Source organism: Hylobates moloch, unplaced genomic scaffold (assembly GCF_009828535.3).
Source record: "Hylobates moloch isolate HMO894 unplaced genomic scaffold, HMol_V3 SCAFFOLD_8, whole genome shotgun sequence".
In the NCBI taxonomy this organism is placed as follows: domain Eukaryota; kingdom Metazoa; phylum Chordata; class Mammalia; order Primates; family Hylobatidae; genus Hylobates; species Hylobates moloch.
The window spans coordinates 23,757,834-23,778,202 of NW_026652283.1; the positions used below are offsets into that span (position 1 = coordinate 23,757,834).

Here is a 20,369-nt window from a genome sequence, read left to right on the forward strand (position 1 = left end):
TGTTAAACATGAAAACTAAAATTTTCCTGGATGTACATCTCTTGATGAAATGTTACGCTTTTTCTTTTTTCTGGTTAGCTCATAATCCATGGATAAATGCTAGCTATTGCTGAATGAAACAGAAATTCAGATTAATTCTATTTTTATTTTTAATTTTTATAAATATGTGAGAGAGAAACCTGGTTTATATTTAAAAATCAATCAGAATAGGTTATAGTAACATCATGCAATTCTTTGAATTCCTTCACCTCCTATGCCAAAAATTATATGCTGATTTACAATAAAAATTACCCCTACAGATAATCTCTGACTTTTGTGATCATCTCCTTATTTTCCTTTATAGTTTTCTTATGTATATATATAAAAAATACAGATTTTTGAACTTTCCATAAATTTAATGATACTTTATGTATATTGTGATTTGCTTTTTTTTAGTTGTGGCAAAGTATACATAACATAAAATGTACTATTTTAACCATTTTCTTTTTTTTTTTTTTTTTTGAGACAGAGTCTCACTGTGTCACCCAGGTTCGAGTGCAGTGGTGCGATCTCAGCTCACTACAACCTCCACCTCCCAGGTTCAAGCAATTCTCCTGCCTCAGCCTCCCGAGTAGCTGGGATTACAGGTGCCCACCACCCTGCCTGGCTAATTTTTGTATTTTTAGTAGAGATGGGGTTTCTCCATGTTGGCCAGGCTGGTCTTGAACTCCTGACCTCAAGTGATTTGCCTGCCTTGGCCTCCCAAAGTTCTGGGATTACAGGCACGACCCACCTTGCCCAGCCATTTTAACCGTTTTCAAGTGTGCAATTCAGTGGCTTTAAGCACATGCACACTGATGTACAATCATCACCACAACCCACCTCCAGAACTTTTTCAGCATCCCAAACTGAAACCCTGTATACCATTAAACAACAGCTCCCCATTGCCCCAGCCCTGTCACTCACCATTCTACTTTGTCCATATGAGTTTGACTACTCTAGATATCTATGTGGAAAAATACAATATTTGCCCTTATTTGTGATTTACTTCTTTAGATATACATTATGGTTTGTAAAATTCATTCATGTTGATGGATATTGCTATGGCTGTATATTTTCACTGCTGAATAGTAATACATTGATTTATTTACCCTTTTTTCTATTGCTAGACATTGGATTGCTTCTAGTTTCTTACTATCGTTAATGCTGCTATAAACCTTTGAATATATCTATCCTGGTGTCTGTCTGCAAGGGGTTTTCTATTGTATGTACCTAGAAATAAAACTGATGGGTACGTACATTTTCAACTTTATTAAAGATGAACTGTCCAAAGTACTTATTCCAATTTATACCTCCACAATCATTTCCAATTTATACTCCCACAATTATTATCCAAGTCAATATTTGTTAATTTCAGCACTTTTGCTTATCTAAAAGGTGTTAAAAAATATAGACATCTTTTATCAGACTAAGAAAGTGCCCTGTAACCTATCAAATGGTAAAGTGCATTAAATGAATTTCTAACTCAATCTAATTGTATTTATTTAATTTCTCATATTAAACCAACTCTTTATACAAAAATTAATTCAAGATGGATTAAAGACTTATATGTTAGACCTAAAACCATTAAAATCCTACAAGAAAACCTAGGCAATACCATTCAGGACATAGGCGTGGGCAAGGACTTCATGTCTAAAACACCAAAAGCAATGGCAACAAAAGCCAAAATCGACAAATGGGATCTCATTAAACTAAAGAGCTTCTGCACAGCAAAAGAAACTACCATCAGAGTGAACAGGCAACCTACAGAATGGGAGAAAATTTTTGCAACCTACTCATCTGACAAAGGGCTAATATCCAGAATCTACAATGAACTCAAACAAATTTACAAGAAAAAAACAAACAACCCCATCAAAAAGTGGGCAGAGGACATGAACAGACACTTCTCAAAAGAAGACATTTATGCAGCCAAAAAACACATGAAGAAATGCTCATCATCACTGGCCATCAGAGAAATGCAAATCAAAACCACAGTGAGATACCATCTCACACCAGTTAGAATGGCCATCATTAAAAAATCAGGAAACAACAGGTGCTGGAGAGGATGTGGAGAAATAGGAACACTTTTACACTGTTGGTGGGACTGTAAACTAGTTCAACCATTGTGGAAGTCAGTGTGGCGATTCCTCAGGGATCTCGAACTAGAAATACCATTTGACCCAGCCATCCCATTACTGGGTATATACCCAAAGGACTATAAATCATGCTGCTATAAAGACACATGCACACGTATGTTTATTGCAGCACTATTCACAATAGCAAAGAGTTGGAACCAACCCAAATGTCCAACAACGACAGACTGGATTAAGAAAATGTGGCACATATACACCATGGAATACTATGCAGCCATAAAAAATGATGAGTTCGTGTCCTTTGTAGGGACATGGATGAAACTGGAAAACATCATTCTCAGTAAACTATCGCAAGGACAAAAAACCAAACACCGCATGTTCTCACTCATAGGTGGGAATTGAACAATGAGGACTCATGGACACAGGAAGGGGAACATCACACTCCGGGGACTGTTGTGGGGTTGGGGGAGGGGGGAGGGACAGCATTAGGAGATACACCTAATGCTAAATGATGAGTTAATGGGTGCAGGAAATCAACATGGCACATGGATACATATGTAACAAACCTGCACATTGTGCACATGTACCCTAAAACCCTAAAGTATAATAAAAAAACAAAAAATTAAAAAAAACAAAAACAAAAAAAACAAAACAACAAAAAAAAAAAGACAGGAAGAAATATAATAGAATCCAGGAGTCAGCAAACTATGGCCTGTTGTCTATTTTTGTAAATACAGTTTTGTTGGAACCCAGCAAAAAAAAAAAAAAAAAACCAACTCTGCCTTCCTGGGATAAACTGAATTGTGCCATGATTTATTATCATCTTCCAGATTGACCCTGGTAACACTTTGTTTAGGATTTTTGTATTTGTGTCATGAATGCGGTTCCATTTTCCTTTCTCATAATATCTTCAGGTTATCCATGTAACTCAAAATGACTTAAGGATTGTTCCCCTTTTTATCATGCTCTAGAAGAATCTGTATTAAGTATAAAATTATTTCTTTACCTCCGAATGAAAAACTAGCAAATAAAGACTTATGGACCTAGAATTTTCTTTCTGGGAATATTTATAACCACTGATTTAATTTCTTAAATGATTATAGGACCATTCAGGTTTTCTACTTCTTCACGAAGACAGTTTAATTTTTTTCTGGCTATTTATCTAATTCATCTAAGTTTTCTAATACATTGGCATATAAAGTTGCTCAAATAATGTCATTTATTGTTATAGTCATGTCTCCCTTTTCATTCCTAATATTTATTATTTATGCCTTTTGTTCTTCTTGACATATCAGATAACTGTCAATTTTATCAGTTTTCAAAGAAATCTACTGTGGCTTATTCACTTATTCAATACATACTGAGAGGCTAACATGTGCCTCTTATTTGAGATACATAAGTAAACAAAAATCCTTGCACTTACAATTCAAATGTAAAGAGGAAGGCAAAAACAATATACTAAAATTTAAAATAAATTATATTTTAAGGAGTGATAAGTGATATGGAAGAAAGTAGGGGGACTCCAGATGGCTGGTGTAGTTGTGAAAGGGATGAAATCACAATTTTAAATACAGTGGTTTGGATTGGCCTCATGGAGAAGGTGGCATTTAAGTGAAGACTTGAAGAATATGAGGTTACTGACACACTCTATTCTGTGTTTTCTATTAATGTCCATATTTGTTCTTATTATTTCCTTCCTTCTCCTTCTCCTTCCTTCTATATTTGTTCTTATTATTTCCTTCCTTCTCCTTTGGGTTTTATTCTTTTTCTGACTTCTTGAGAAGGATACCTAGGATCATTAATTTTTAGCCTTTTTTCTTCTTCTAATATAAATATTTAGGTCTACATATTTCCCTCTAAGTGTTGCTTTAGACACATTCCACAAATTTTTAAGTATTTTCCTTAACAATAAGTTTAAAATATTTTCTAATTTCCATTATATTACTTCTTGACCCACTTTAGAATGTTTTAAAAATTCCAAGCATATTGTACCTTCCTGTTTGCTACTGAATTATTTTTAGCTTCAATATAATATTCATTAGGATACATTCTCTGAATTGTTTTCATGCACTGAACTTTGAGAATAGTTTTGTATCATAGTATACTATCAATTTTGGGGGAAAATGTATGTGTGCTTAGAATCCTCTACTTGTTTGGTGTGGTGTTCTAAATATGTTTAATTCATTAGATTTGTTTATCATGCTGTTCCAATCTTCTAAATCCTTACTGATTTTTTAAACACTATTCCATTAATTATTGAAAGAGAAAATCTTCCACTATGATTGTGGATGTGTCTATTTGTGGATGTGTCTATTTTTCCTTGTAGTTCTCTGAATTTGTGCATTGTATATTTCAAGGCTTTGTAATTAGGTATACACAAATTTAAAATTAGATTTCCTTGGCTAATCAAGTCTTTATCATCATGCAAGGATGGTTCAACATACACAAATCAATAAATGTGATTTACCACATAAGCAGAATTAAAAACAAAAACCATATGATCATCCCAATAGACACAGAAAAACCTTTTGATAAAATCCAATAACCCTTCATGATTAAAAAAAAAACCCTCAAAAAACTAGGTATCAAATGAACATATCTCAAACTAATAAGAACCATCTATGTATGACAAACCCATAGCCAACATCATACTGAATAGGCAAAAGCTGAAAGCATTCCCCCTAAGAACTGGAACATGAAAAGAGTGTCCACTCTCATCACTCCTATTCAATAGTAATGGAAATCCTAGCCACATCAATTAGTCAAGAGAAAGCAATAAAAGGCATCCAAATAGGAAAAGAGAAAGTCAAATTATCTTTGTTCACTGACAACACGATCCTATGTCTAGAAAACAGTAAAGATTCCTCCAAATGCCTCCTGGACCTGATAAACGACTTCAGTAAAGTTTCAGGATACAACATGCAAAAACAAGTAGCATTTCTACACACCAACAACGTTTAAGCTGAGAAGCAAATCAAGAACTCAATCCCATTTACAATAGTCATGCACACAAAAATAAAATATCTAGAAATATATTTAACCAAGGAGGTGAAATATCTCTACAAGGAGAACTACAAAACACTGCTTAAGAAATCACAGATGGCACAAACAAATGGAAAAACAATCCATGCTCACGGATTAGAAGAAACAGTATCACTAAAATGATCACACTGCCCAAAGCAATCTACAGATTCAATGCAATTTCTATCAAATTACCAACGTTATTTTTCACAGAACTAGAAAAAAACAATTCTAAAATGTACATGAAACCAAAAAAGAGCCCACATAGCCAAAGCAATCCTAAGCAAAAAGAAGAAAGCTGGAGCCATCACATTACCAAACTTCAAACTATACTACAGGCTGTAGCAACCAAAATAACATGGTATTGGTACAACAATAGATCAATGGAAACAATAGAGAACCCAGAAATAAAGCCACACACCTACAACCAACTGATCTTCGACAAAGTTAGCAAAAATAAACAAACAATGGGGAAAGGACACTGTGTTCAATAAATGATGCTGGGAAAACTGGCTAGCCATTTGCAGAAGAATGAAACTGGACCCCTAACTCTTACCATATATAAAAATTAACTCAAGATGGATTAAAGACTTATATAAGACCTCAAACTATAATTTTTTTTTCACTCTTGTTGCCCAGGCTGGAGTGTAGTGGTGCAATCTCGGCTCACTGCAACCTCCGCCTCCCAGGTTCAAGAGATTCTCCTGCTTCAGCCTCCCAAGTAGCTGGGATTACAGGCGCCTGCAACCACACTTGGCTAATTTTTTGTATTTTTAGTAGAGACAGGGGTTTTGCCATGTTGGGCAGGCTGATCTCGAACTCTTGACCTCAGGTGATCCACCCGCCTTGGCCTCCCGAAGTGCTGGGACTATAGGCATGAGCCATCGCGCCTGGCCTATAATTTTTTTTAAGAGACAGAGTCTCACTTTGTCATTCAGGAAAGAATGGGAGTGCAGTGGTGCAATCATAGCTTACTGTAATCTCTAACTCCTGGGCTCACGCAATTCTCCCGCCTCAGCCTTAGGAGTAGCTAGAATTACAGACGCATGCCACTGCATCTGGCTAATTTTTTATTTTCATTTTTTGCAGAGGTGGGGGTCTTGCTATGTTTCCCAGGTTGGTCTTGAACTCCCAGCCTCAAGCAATCCTTCTGCTTCAGCCTCCCAAAGTGTTGGGATTACAGGCGTGAGCTATTGCATCCATCCAGCCAAGACCTCAAACTATAAAAACCCTAAAAGGAAACTAGGAAAAACTCTTCTGGGCACTGGCCTAGGCAAATAATTTATAACTAAGATCTTAAAAGCAATTGCAACGAAAACAAAAATTGATGAATGGGACCTAATTAAACTGAAGAGCTTCTGCATAGCAAAAGAAACAACACAGTCAACAGACAACCTACAAAATAGGAGAAAATATTTTCAAACTATGAATCTGACAAAGGACAAATACCCAGAATCGATAAGGAACTTAATTAGAAAAAAAAAAGCCCCATTAAAAAGTGGGGAAAGGACATGAACAGACACTTCTCAAAAGAGGACATACAAGTGGCAACACACATGAACAAATGCTCAAGATCACTAATCAGAGAAGTATCAATTAAAACCACAGTGAGATATCATCTCACACTAGTCAGAATGTCTACTATTAAAAAATTTAAAAAAAGACAGATGTTGGTGAGGATGCAGAAAAAAGGGAACTGTTGGTGGGAATGTAAATTAGTTCAACCCCTATTGAAAACAATATGAAGATTTATTAAACAATTCCTACCATTCAACCCAGCAATCCCATTACTGGGTATCTGCTGAAAAGAAAATAATTTTTTTTTTTTTTTTCCCAAAAAGACACTGTAGACTGGGCGCGGTGGCTCACACCTGTAATTCCAGCACTTTGGGAGGCCGAGGCAGGCAGATCACCTGAGGTTGGGAGGTCGAGATCAGCCTGACCAACATGGAGAAACCCCATCTCTACTAAAAATACAAATTAGCCGAGTGTGGTGGTGCATGCCTGTAATCCCAGCTACTCGGGAGGCTGAGGCAAGAGAATCGCTTGAACCTGGGAGGCGGAGGTTGCGGTGAGCCAAGATGGCGCCATTGCTCTCCAGCCTGGGCAACAAGAGTGAAACTCCATCTCAAAAAAAAAAAAAAAAAAAGACACCTGTACTCATATTTTATTGTAGTACTAGTCACAATAACAAAATCATGGGATCAACCTAATCAACAGTAGACTGGATAAAGAAAATGTAGGGTGTGGTAGCACACACCTATAGTTCCAGCTACTCAGGAGGCTGAGGTGAGAGGATTGCTTGAGTCTGGGAGGTCGAGGCTGCAGTGAACTGTGATCGTGCCACAGCACTTCAGCCCGAGTGATAGAGTGAGACTGTCTACACACACACACACATACGCCAGACGTGGTGGCTCTCATGCCTGTAATCTCAGTGCTTTGGGAGGCCCTGGTAAGGCGATCACCTGAGCCCCAAAGTTTAAGACCAGCCTGGGCAACACAGAATGACCTCATCTCTAAAAAAAATTTTTTTTAATTAGCTAGATGTGGTGGCACATGTCTGTGGTCCCACCTACCTGAGAGGCTGAAGTGGGAGGATCGCTTGAGCTCAGGAAGTCAAGCCCGCTGTAAGCCGAGATCATGCCACTGCACTTCAGCACGGCAAACAAAGTGAAAAGAAGAAAGGAAAGAAAGGAATGAAAGGAAGGGAGGAAGGGAAGGAGAGAAGGAGAGAAAGACAGGAAAGAAACGAAGGAAAGGAAGAAAGGAAAGAAGGAAAATGAGGTACATATACATCATCGCATACTACACAGCCATAAAAAGAATGAAATTATGTCCTTTGCAGCAACATGGATACAGTTGGAGGCCACTACCCTAAGTGAATTAAAGCAGAAACAGAAAATCAAATACTGCATGTTCTCACTTATAAGTACAATGGGTACACATGGTCATACGGGTAGAAACAATAGACACTGGGGACTCTAAAAGAGGGGAGGGAGCGGGGGCAAGGGTTGAAAAACTACGTATTGGGACTAAGTTCACTATTTGAGCAATGGTTTCAGCAGAAGCCCAAATCCCAGCATCATCCAATATCACCATGTAACAAACCTGTACGTGGGTATATTGGGTAATGCTGGGATTTGGGCTTCTGCTGAAACCAATGCTCAAAACAAAACAAATAAACAAAAATCTTGATCACCACAAAATGTCCCTCTTTATTTCTATTAGTGCTTTTTGTCTTAAAGTCTATTGTGTCTAATATTAATACAGCTATATCAGCTTTTTTTTCTAGTAATTTGTATAGTGTGACTTTTTCCATCATTTCACTTCCAACTTTTCTGTATTTAAAATTTTTTTTTTAATTTTTTACTTTTTGTAGAGATGGGGTCTATGTTGTCCAGGCTGGTCTCAAACCCATGGACTCAAGCGATCCTTTTGCCTCAGTCTCCCAAATTGCTGGAATCTTTATTCTTAAGGTGGCTGTTTGTAAAAAGATTATTGTTGGATTTCATTCTTTATCCCATCTGACGATCTTTCTCTTTTAACAAGAGTAATAGATCCATTTATATTCCATGTATTTACTGATGTATTTGGGCTTAAATATACTATCTTACTTTTGGGTGTTATTCTGTATTATTTCTTGGTAACTTTTCAGCTGATTTTTTTTTTATTATTCCACTATGTTCTACCAGTTTAGAAGTTATACACTGTGTAATTTTAATGGCTACTATAGAAAGTCAACAAATATGCCTACTATATCCAGACCTGTATCTTCTTTCCCAAGGACTTTAGAACGTCTTAACTCAATCTGTCCTTCCCCTACCAAATTATGCATTAGTATTATCTTGCATGTTTTTAACAATAGTTTTATTGAGATATCATTCACATACCATGGAATTCACCCATATAAAGTGCACAATTTAATGGTTTTTAGTATATTCACAGAGTTGTGTAACCACCACCACAATCAATTTTAGAACATTTTTCATCACCCCGAAATAGAAATCTTATACTTATTAGTAGTTACTCTCTTCTTCCAGATCCCTAGCTCACGGAAACCATGAATCTACTTTCTGTCTCTGTAGATTTGCCTTTTCTGGACACTTCATATAACTGTAATCATGTAAAATGTGGTCTTTTGTGACTGGCTTCTTCCATTTAGCATGCTTTCGAGGTTCATCCATGCTATATCATGCATCAGTACTTCCTTCTTATGCCCAGATAATATTCCAATGCATAGATATACCAAATTTTGTTTATTGATTAATCAACTGATGAATATCTGGGTTGTTTGTCATGTATCTTAGTTTAATTACTGTTAAACTCACATGTTTTTTATTATGATTATTGTTTTATACTGTACAGATATAATCTGTTTTGCAGGTGGCAAACTCAGTTTTTGTTTGTGAGAAAATGTTTTTATTCCACCTTTATTTTTGAAAACTTATTTTAGCTGGTACAGAATTCTAAGTGGGCAGCTATTTTCTTGCAGCACATTGAAGACATCATTCCACTATCTGGCTTTCATTTTTGCTATGAAGACCAAGCTCAAGTTCTGCCCAGCTCTGCAAATACCTTCATGATAAAAATTGCTTTGGACTGGGCATGGTGACTCATGCCTGCAATTCCAGCACTTTGGGAGGCCAAAGCAGAATTGCTTGAGCCCAGGAGTTTGAGACCAGCCTGGACAACACAGTGGAATCCCATCTCTAAAAAAAAAAAAAAGGAAAAGAAAAAAAATTGCCAGGCATGGTAGCACATGGTTGTAGTCTCAGGAGGCTGAGGTGGGAGGATCACTTGAGCCTGGGAGGTTAAGGCTACAGTTAGCTGTAATTACACCACTGTACTCCAGCCTGGGTGACAGAGCAAGATCCTGTCTCCAAAATAAAATAAAATAAACAAAAAACAAAAACAGTTGTCATGCTTCCATTACTTCTTTGGTTTATGTCTTCACTCAGGTTTTTTCCTGATAATTTCTTCCTGTATTATCGCTTCTTAAATGCCTTTAAGATGATAGCTTTGATCTATCTGTATATATTGTAGTGAGCACTATTTACTGTTTTTAGCAGAAATGGCGGTCCCCAAAATCTTAAGCCTCATATTAATGAAATCGGAGAGATCAAAATATTATTTTTGATAATTTTTTTATCATATCACTTTCACCAAAATCTTAAAGCTGCAGATTTAGCTCATTTGAAGTATAAAAAATGTCTACCATTTACCTAATTGGCAAAACTGTTTTCTAACTTAAACTAAATGGCCATATCAGACTTACTTTCTATCAGATAGTCTGACTTCATTTTTTGGTACAAATAAATATGTTGATATGCACCTTCATGGCAACCTATCTCATTTTTGATTATGAGCCAGATGTAAATTGATTTAATTCCCTCATATATTGTTTTTAAAAGATGCAATTTTAGTGTCCTGAACTTAATACCATTTATATTTTAGTGTCAGCACTGAATGTTCCATAAAAATCAGGAGTAACTCTTTGGCAACTGAAGCCTGTTTGTGATGACATGTTCCTAAATGAAAATAGAATTTAAAGTACAGACTATAGCAATAAGCACCCCCCTTTTGCCCATTCATTACAGTCCCATTCCTGGGGGTAGTTGAGCACGATTTCAATCAAATAAAATACAACCAATTCAAATAAAAGTATTAAAAGTTTTGTAAAATCTCTTCACAGTTGTATTCCTAAACAGTAATTTGAACATCAAATTTGTATTAATAATGCCATTTTCTTCACTGGAAGAAAAGTCATAAATTATTAACTGAGACTAACTGGAATCATCTATGTATTCATCAATTTGTAAGGCAATTCTTCTCATAGTCTAATCACTGTTTTCTGTATTTCATGTATTCTGTGAAGTACAGTGGTTTCTGATAAAAATATATTAATATAAATGCACTGATGGGTTTTTTAACAGTGCATCAGGTATCATACCCTTTTCTATAGTCTTACACAATTTTCTAATTTTGCAATGAACAATACTAATTTAAATTACATGAAGTTTCAAAAGGCAACTTTGAAATCTGAGTAAAAATATTACCCTCACATTTTTACTAATACCCTAATCTTTCTTCATTAAAAAATTAATTATATTATCTTTGTAGTCTGGTACCAAAACATTGATTATTATCAAATGACAGTACCAAAAAATCTCTCACAATGTAACTTGATACATTCTTTGGTACCATAATTTGATAATAATCTCATGGGCAATGTAACTAAACAAAAATGATCACCACTTCACACTACCATATGTCTAAATTCACAATATCTCAATACTTCTTAATGACACATTTCACCACTTCCAAAAAGACAGGTAAGGCAGACAAAAACAGGAAGTCCTTAGTGTCTTGATTAAAGAAAGCTTTACCAACATCAGTGTTTTGAATTGTCTAAAGGTTTCACATCCCAGGCCCAAGGACAAAGAATCATAGTGAGAATGGGAGTAGATAACAGATAAGCTTTACTTTGTAAGAAGGGTGATTGTGACAGAGGAGGATGCAATGGTAAAAAGGCAGGGATTTTTTTTTTTTTTTTGATGTATGACTTCATTTTCTCAGGAAAAGGTAAATACGGAAGTCAATCATCTGAAGATTGATTTCCATAAAACTGTGTCCTTGTATCCTTAGAAAATATTTGTACACCTGTCAGAGTATGCTTTACTTCTCAGTTTGAAGACTTCTAACCTAGACTGCTGTAATGGATTCCTAAAGGGTACTTCTACTTTTACCCTTGTGTCCCCCTACAGTGAATTTTCCACATGGGAATCAAAGTGACCCTTTAAAAATGTAAATCAGATCATGCCACTTTTCTGTTTACAACTTTCCCAGGCTGCCCATCACACTCACAATAAAACCCAAATACTTTACCATGGCTTACTTGGCCATGAACTACAAACCGGCTCCTGATTAACCACGGTCTCCATGCCGTGTTTTTATCTTTCACTTTCTACCTCACTCAGTCTGTTCTAACCACACTGGCATTTCACCAAGGTCATTCTAAACTATGTCCGTTTCTCCTGCTTAGGATACTCATTGCCCCAGATAATTACTAACCTATTCCCTTGCTTCATCCAGGTCTCTTCTTAAATTTTACTTCCTTAATCAGATTATATGAAATAGCATCATCATTAGCCCTATCCCACATTTTTTCATGACCTCTTAGTTTCTATGTATTAAAAGCTACCTGAAATTATATTATTTATATTCCTGTCTCACTTCCCACCCTCAAGTTGAATGTAAGCTTCATGAAGGCAGGAACTTGGTCTTGCTGCTGTTCACTTAATGCCTTGAACACTGCTAAATCAATGAAATAAATATTCTTCCATGTTCACAAGAACTTATATATAAGGATCTTCATTCCTGCCTTGATTGTGATAGCAAAAAATAGGGCCAACATATAAATCATGTTGCATACTTTCAATGAGATATGATGCAGCTATGAAAAAGAGTGAGGTAATTTCCGTAAACCAAAACAAAAAGGTCCCCAAGGTATACTTACTCCATTGAACCTAAGATGTCATCAGATGTAAGATGTATTTATTATGTCCCAAAAAGGAAATAATGCCTAAGATGGCAGTTAAAGGCGACACCTGTATAAAACTAGATATAGGGAAAGACAATCTCACAACACAGTAATGCATAGCAAAAAAAAAAAAAAAAAAAAAAAAAAAGCCTTGCGTATCTCAACTCTGACACTGGTAGAAGGAAGAAAAAAAATTCCTGAGAAAATTTAAACCACAAGCCAGTTCATGTGGATTTGCAGTCTGACTCATACCATTGGTGTGGCCCAAAACCCTCAAGCATAGAATTTAAGTAGTACCAGACTGGTAATAACCCCAACTGACAGATAGAAGCAAACATCTTCTGTTGAAGAAGTGAATGTCAATCCAGGACTACAATGATTGTAAGATACTATTATAAGACACATCTCAATTTCAGTAATGTTAAAATGTAAAAAGATGAGTATCCTATAATTAATAAAATATTGTTAAGTGAAAAATAGAAGGTGCAGAATGCTCCCATATGCAGGGAGAAAAGGGGTCTGTGTGTGTGTACGTATGTGTGCCCTTTAATGTTTAGAAAATTTATGAAAAGATGTACAGTGGTTCTAGGAAGGCAGATCAAATGTCTTGGGTGGAGGAAAAGTTTCAATTTTTTAATGCTATTTTAATTTTGTACCATGTGTGTTTATTAATTTTCCCTTAAGAAAACTTTAAAAAGCCAGAAAGTATAAAATATATCCTTCAATGTTTTCCTACCTACACTGTAAATTCCCTTTATAGAACACCTCATCTCCAAACTGCAATATTTAAAAGTGAAATAATTAAAAAGTAAGTGATTTCTTTACTTGAACCCAGGAGGTGGAGGTTGCAGTAAGCCAAGATTGTGCCACTGCACTCCAGCCTGGGCAACAGAGCAAGACTCTGTCTCATAAAAAAAAAAAAAAAAAGTAAGTGATTTCTTCTCTAGGTTTGGTTTCAAATTTCATAGGAAGAATCTCACCATTCTTTCAGAGAAACAATACTATCAACGTAATAGCCCACCCCTGTATATCATGAAGCACCAAGGTAATTTAAAAGAATGAGTTTTCAGATTTAAAATGATGCCTCTAAGATTTCACAGTCTAAAGCACAAAATGAATGTCCACACAAATCAATGAATGATTATAGAGACACACAGGCCCTCCAGAATGTTTGAATGCTTCCAGAGCCTTCATAAATTTTGTTCAGTTATATCCACAGTTTCTAACAGAATATCAGGTTGGTCATGGGTCCAAGTGACTGACGGAAGCAAACAAAGAAGGCACTCAATGGTATTTCTTGAAGAAATGTTTAACTGTATAAATACTGAATACACTGTATATAAACATTTCCTTGGCAGAGCCCAAGTGTTTTTAAGGGTGGTAGATTAAATGGGGTTTCGCATATTCATTCAACAAATATTGATTGAATTTCTACTATGTGCCAGGCACTGTGCTAAACATCATGGATGTAAAAATATGACACGCTCCTGACCATGAAAAGCTCACCATTATAAATAATTAGAAGAAAATGATAGAAGGGTTATAATTGAGGTATGCATGAATTCACGTGCTATGAAAACATAGAGTATAAGCCAGGTGCAGTGGCTCACACCTGTAATCCCAGCACTGTGGGAGGCTGAGGCTGGAAGATCACTTGAGGTCAAGAGTTCAAGACCAGCTTGGCCAACAAGGTGAAACCCTGTCCCTACCAAAAAATACAAAAATTAGCCAGGCATGGTGGCGTGTGCCTGTAATCCCAGCTAATCAAGAGGCTGAGGTGGGAGAATTGCTTGAACCCAGAAGGTGGAAGTTGCAGTAAGCCAAGACCATGCCACTAAACTCCAGCCTGAGTGACAAGAGTGAGACCCTGTCTCTAAAATACAAAACAAAACAAAACCAAGAAAATACAGGGTATAATTGATCTGTAACAGAGAACAATGGGAAAATTTACAGAGAAGTGACATTTGAGGTATGCTTTAAAGCAGGCATTCCAGACGCAAATCCCTGTTGGGACCAAACAGGTAAATAAAGTAAGAGGTTTGCTTATGGTCAAGACTATGGCAAATCAAAGATTTTATGCATTCCTAAAAGGGGTAGCTGTTATTCAGCCCAGCCAATTGTTGCCTTATAGGACTATTTAGGCCCAATGTTATCAGGTTTCCAATTTCTTAGGAATAGATGGAAATCAGATTTTTGCATAAAAATAGGTTGGCTGATTAAAAAAAAAAAAACACTTCTAAGATCAAACAAAATATGTCTGTCGGGTAAATTTGGCCTGCCAGCCAATAGATTATAAACTCTAATTTAAAGTATAAATCTACAAAGTAAAGAAGAGAGAAAAAGGCATTCTGGACATAGAGAACGGTACATTGTTTATTGAACTCAAATTTCTAAACAGTACAAAAAAAACCACGAAGTATGTGTTACCGTGCAACCCATTTAAAGTCGTATTACCTTAGATTTCACTTTAAAGGCATAGCACATTTTATCATTAAAATTTTATATATGTATCTGGAGTGAAGAAAAAGGGGTTCCTAATCCAACATTTTCTAGAGCAGAATTAACAAAAAGCCTCAAATCTAGACACAAGTAAAAATTAAAAGCTATTTTTAAAAGTATTTGTAAAATTAGAACTCTCTTATGTCAAATTTGAAATGCGTCCTATTGTTGTACAGGATTATTCCATGATTTAAACTGCATTAATGTCTAAAAAGTAAGCTTGGTAAACTCTACAAACTAAAACTATAAAAATATTTTATAACTCTGTAAATATTCTGTTCATACACTGTTAGTGATTACACAATTATCTATTTTGAAAAAAATTCTACATACCTTTTTTGCTTTGGGACCCTAAAAGTTGGAAAACAAAAGAATTGATCAATTTTAAAGAGAATTCTGATACAAAAGTATCATGATTATCTAAGATGTTAAAATTAGAAGAAGCCTGGTAAAGGGCATAAGGGAACTCTGTGTACCATCTTTGTAACTTTCCCTGCAAATCTAAAATTATCCCAAGATAAAATGGTTTTTTAAAAACAGTCCAGACAAAACTACAAATAAGTATAGGAAAACTAAGTTCACCTACTGAACCATTTTTTTGTATGTAGATTTTACACTATTTCTTAGGACAATCGATGATCCATGTTTAATGAAATGCCCTGTTACTAAACAGAGTACTAGTCAAGAAGGAACTAGTTTAAAGGGTTCAAAGGACAATAAATCATTGACCAATTATTGGCACTAATGTCAAATTTGCAAGTGTGGGAATGATCTCATAAAGAAATAACCTTTCCATAAAGTTAGATTGATGATTTTTATAGAAAGGGAATCAGTTATTTAAAGCACGCAAAGCAGCCTCGCACGGTGGCTCACTCCTGTAATAGCACTCGGGGAGGCCAAGGCAGGAGGATCACTTGAACCCAAGAGTTCAAGACCAGCCCGGGAAACACAGGAAGACCCCGTCTCTACAAAAAATTTTAAAAATCAGCCAAGCACATGCGTGTGGTCCCAGCTACTTGGGAGGCTGAGGTGGTAAGATCACTTGAGCCCAGGAGGTCAAGGCTGCAGTGAGCCATGACACTCAGCCTTGGCAGCAGAGCGAGACCCCATTTCCAAAAAATGAATAAATACATAAAACAGGCGGCTGGGTGTGGTGGCTCACACCTGTAATCCCAGCACTTTGGGAGGCTGAGGAAGGTGGATCACGGGGTCAGGAGATGGAGGCCATCCTGGCTAACACGGTGAAACCCCATCTCTACTAAAAATATAAAAAATTGGCCGGGCGTGGTGGCATGTGCCTGTAGTCCCAGCTACCCAGGAGGCTGAGGCAGGAGAGTCGCCTGAACCCGGGAGGCGGAGGTTGCAGTAAGCTGAGATCGCACCACTGCACTCCAGCCTGGGTGACAGAGCAAGACTCAAAAAATAAATAAATAAATAAATAAAGCAGGCAAAGCTGTGATAAAATTAAGATTCTATTCAGCAATGTGTTTTAAGGCAGATCTATTCTTTTCTGGAAATTATTTTGGAAAGCACGGGATTTCAAAAAAGATTCACAGTTACAATAATATCACTTATACTTTCCTGATTAGGCTCATGTGTTTATCAGATTTCTGGTAAGGAATTTGTAGGAGATCATGTGAACATAAGACACTTTACATATTTGAAGAGTTATACACAGGAAATATTAGTTTAACCCATAAGATTATACTGTGTAAAACTGAAGTTTAACACATATCAGTACATTCCATCTTCTTGAAGAGTGCATATATTACACTAATTCACTCAGCAGATATTAATTAATGATTTACACACAAGGCACTCTGAGGCACTGGAGATAGAAAAGTAGAGACTTTGCTGCCATGTAATTTTTACAAATAGATTCTATTTTTATCATAGCTTCTATCAATTAATAGTTAACATACTTCTATCGTGAAATAAGTACTAAACAGCTGAATATGTAAATAGCATTGCTCCGGTTCTCAATTATCTATATTTTAAAGAGGGGCAAATTGTCACTTCTCACTTGTGCTTTTAATATAAATCAGGTTTGGGGTAAGTACATGTCCTCATTTCTCCTATATGTCATAATAGCCACTATGCAGTGAAGTAGTTCTCAAAGTTCAGAGGGCATATAAGAATCATATGGGAAGCTTGTTAGAAATGTGTATTTATGGACTAAACGTGTGTATACTCACTTCTCTTCCTACATTGTGGTTCAGTGGATGTTATGGGCTAAATTTTTTTTTTTTTTTTTTTGAGACGGAGTCTCGCTCTGTCGCCCAGGCTGGAGTGCAGTGGCGCAATCTCGGCTCACTGCAAGCTCCGCCTCCCGGGTTCAAGCGATTCTCCTTCTAGCGATTCTCCTGCCTCAGCCTCTCCAAGTAGCTGGGATTACAGGCGCCCGCCACCACGCCCGGCTAATTTTTTTGTATTTTTAGTAGAGACGGGGTTTCACTGTGGTCCCGATCTCCTGACCTCGTGATCTGCCCGCCTTGGCCTCCCAAAGGGCTGGGATTACAAGCGTGAGCCACCGCGCCCAGCCGTTATGGGCTAAATTCTATCACTCAAAAAATTATATGTTGTCCAGGTGCGGTGACTCACGGCTGTAATCCCAGCACTTTGGGAGGCTGAGGCAGGGGGATCACCTGAGGTCAAGACCAGCCTGGCCAACATGGTGAAACTCTGTTTCTACTAAAAATACAAAAATTAGCTGGGATTACAGGTGCATGCCACCACGCCCAGCTAATTTTTGTATTTTTAGTAGAGACGAGGTTTCACCATGTTGGTCAGGCTGGTTTCGAACTTCTGACCTGGTGATCCGCCCACCTCGGCCTCGCAAACTCGGGAGGCTGAGGCAGGAGAATCGCTAGAAGGAGAATCGCTTGAACCCGGGAGGCAGAGGTTGCAGTAAGCCGAGATCGCGCCATTGCACTCCAGCCTGGGCAACAGAGCGAAACTCTGCCTCAGAAAAAAAAAAAAAAAAAAAAAAAATCATATGTTGGCTGGGTGCACTGGCTTACTCCTGTAATCCCAGCATTTTGGGAGGTCAAAGTGGAATCACTTGAGCCCAGGAGTTTGAGGACAGCCTGGGCAACAAAGCAAGACCCTGTCTCTAAAAAAATTTAAAAATTAGCTGGGTGTGGTGGCACGTGCCTTGTACTCCCAGCTATTCAGGAGGCTGAGTTGGGAAGATTGCTTGAACCAGGGAGGCTGAGGCTTCGGTAAGCCATGATGGTGACACTGCACTCCAGCCTGGGTGACAAAGCGAGACAGTCTCAAAAAAAAAAAAAAAAAGAAAAAAAGAAAAAAATTCGTATGTGGAAATTCTGATCCCCAGTACTTCAGAATTTGACCTAACTGGAGATAGGGTCATTGCTGATTTTATTAGTTAAATTAAGATGAAGTCATACTGAATAGGGTGGGCCCCTAATCCAATATGATTTGTGTCCTTATATAATAATAATTTTAAAAAAGGCAACTTGGATATATATACTCAGATGGAGAATGCCATGTGAAGAATGAAGTTTTGTTGCCACAAACCAAGAAACTACTAGAAGCCAGGAAAGGTCTGAACAGATCTCTCCCTAAGGCCCTCAGAGGTATCACAGACCTGCTGACACTTTGATCTTGGACTTCTAGTCTCCAGAACTACGAGACAATAAATTTCTTTTCTTTAAGCACTCAGTTTGTGGCAATTCCTTACTTGGCAGACTTAGGAAACTAATACAGTAGATTTGGAGTTGAGTGGGTTACTGGAATCTGCATTTTTAATAAGTACTCCGGGTGCATTAGAAATAAATGTTCCATGGGCCACACTTTGAGAAACATTGGGAGAAGGATCTAAGAAGAAGAAGAAACTCAGGTAACAAATTGGGAGGTAACAAGTAAGTGCTTACTGTTCTCCAATTTATTCGCAATTGTAAATTGACTTAAGGTCCATTTGCATTCTGCCAGGAATGCTCTCCACTCCCTATTTCTTTTTTTCTTTTCTTTTTTTTTTTTTTTTTGAGACGGAGTCTCGCTCTGTCACCCAGGCTGGAGTGCAGTGGCACAATCTCGGCTCACTGCAACCTCCGCCTCCCAGGTTCAAGCGATTCTCCTGCTTCAGCCTCCTGAGTAGCTGGAATTACAGGCACGCGCCACCACGCCCAGCTAATTTTTGTATTTTTAGTAGAGACGGGGTTTCACCATGCTGGCCAGGCTGGTCTCGAACTCCTGACATCGTGATCTGCCCGCCTCAGCCTCCCAAAGTGCTGGGATTACAGGGGTGAGCCACCGCGCCAGGCCTCCACTCCCTATTTCTTCTCATTTGTGGAAAACTCGTATTTACACTTTGAAACAGGTTGAAAAGCACCACTCTCCTTCCCTTGTTTCCCCTCACTGAAATTTCATCATTTCCAACTTTGTGTTACCCCATTTTAGAAACTTCGATTGTTACAGTTGTAAAGCTGTTTAATCTGTATCCTATAAGCAGAGTTGTCATCATGTTCTTCTTGGTATTCTTGGCTTCTAGCCTAGTGCCAAGTACAAAGAATGCACTCCATATTTTCCCTTAATTAATGAATTAAATAATTAATTACATTCTCCACTTCCTCTGGTTTTAATTATAGAAAATGATGGAAACCACATTGAAGAAAATCAGACAGAGATACTCTCATAGCTACATGTTGGCCTTTCCTTGCTGAAAACAAGGCAGTTGAGGAGTGCAGAAAAACAAAATGAGAAGCTTTATCATATTTAACTAATGCAGGGTGAGTACCTTGAATCACAAAACAATTCATATTCCCACAAAAGACGACATAAAATATCTTTTCAAAGCAGATTAAATTGCATTAGCTTTTAATTACCTGCTGGAGAGGTACTAAAACATTTCCGCCAAGTTGCAATAAGAAAATTTAGTGGGAACGTCTATCATTACTGGAAGTTACTAGGTTGGGACCAATTTTCAAGCTTAGCAACATTCGAGATCAGGATACCGTGTGACAGCTTTGACCATCTCCCGTTTGCAGAAACTGGTTTGGGACTCCTACCTGTCCGCCCGATCCAGGTAAGGAAAGCCATTGCTAAGAAGAGGGCCTACCCACTCCGAGGTATGAGTTATTTCCCAAACCGACCCGCTTCGCAGTAAAATATGACCGGCTCTTGATTACATTATTTAACACTGGTGAAGCAGAATCAGTGGCCGCCCCTCCAACTGT

General features: G+C 37.4%; 1 protein-coding gene across 6 annotated transcripts in view; it reads right to left on the reverse strand.

Annotated features, from left to right (window-relative positions):
* The window catches only part of DNAI7 (dynein axonemal intermediate chain 7), a 93,280-nt gene that overhangs the window by 64,112 nt on the left and 8,799 nt on the right, over positions 1-20,369 (reverse strand). For 3 of the 6 annotated variants that reach the window (XM_058443304.1, XM_058443301.1, XM_058443302.1), the window contains exon 2: positions 15,505-15,522. The exons of 1 other annotated variant lie outside the window; for it this stretch is intronic. Coding sequence is in view for 2 of the 5 variants with exons in the window: in XM_058443301.1 (XP_058299284.1) it covers positions 15,505-15,522 (18 nt within the window). In the remaining 3 variants the exon portion in view is untranslated. Of the gene's footprint in view, positions 1-15,504; positions 15,523-20,201; positions 20,352-20,369 lie in introns of those variants that run through there. 2 more of the 6 variants (XM_058443303.1, XM_058443305.1) reach the window with 2 other exon arrangements.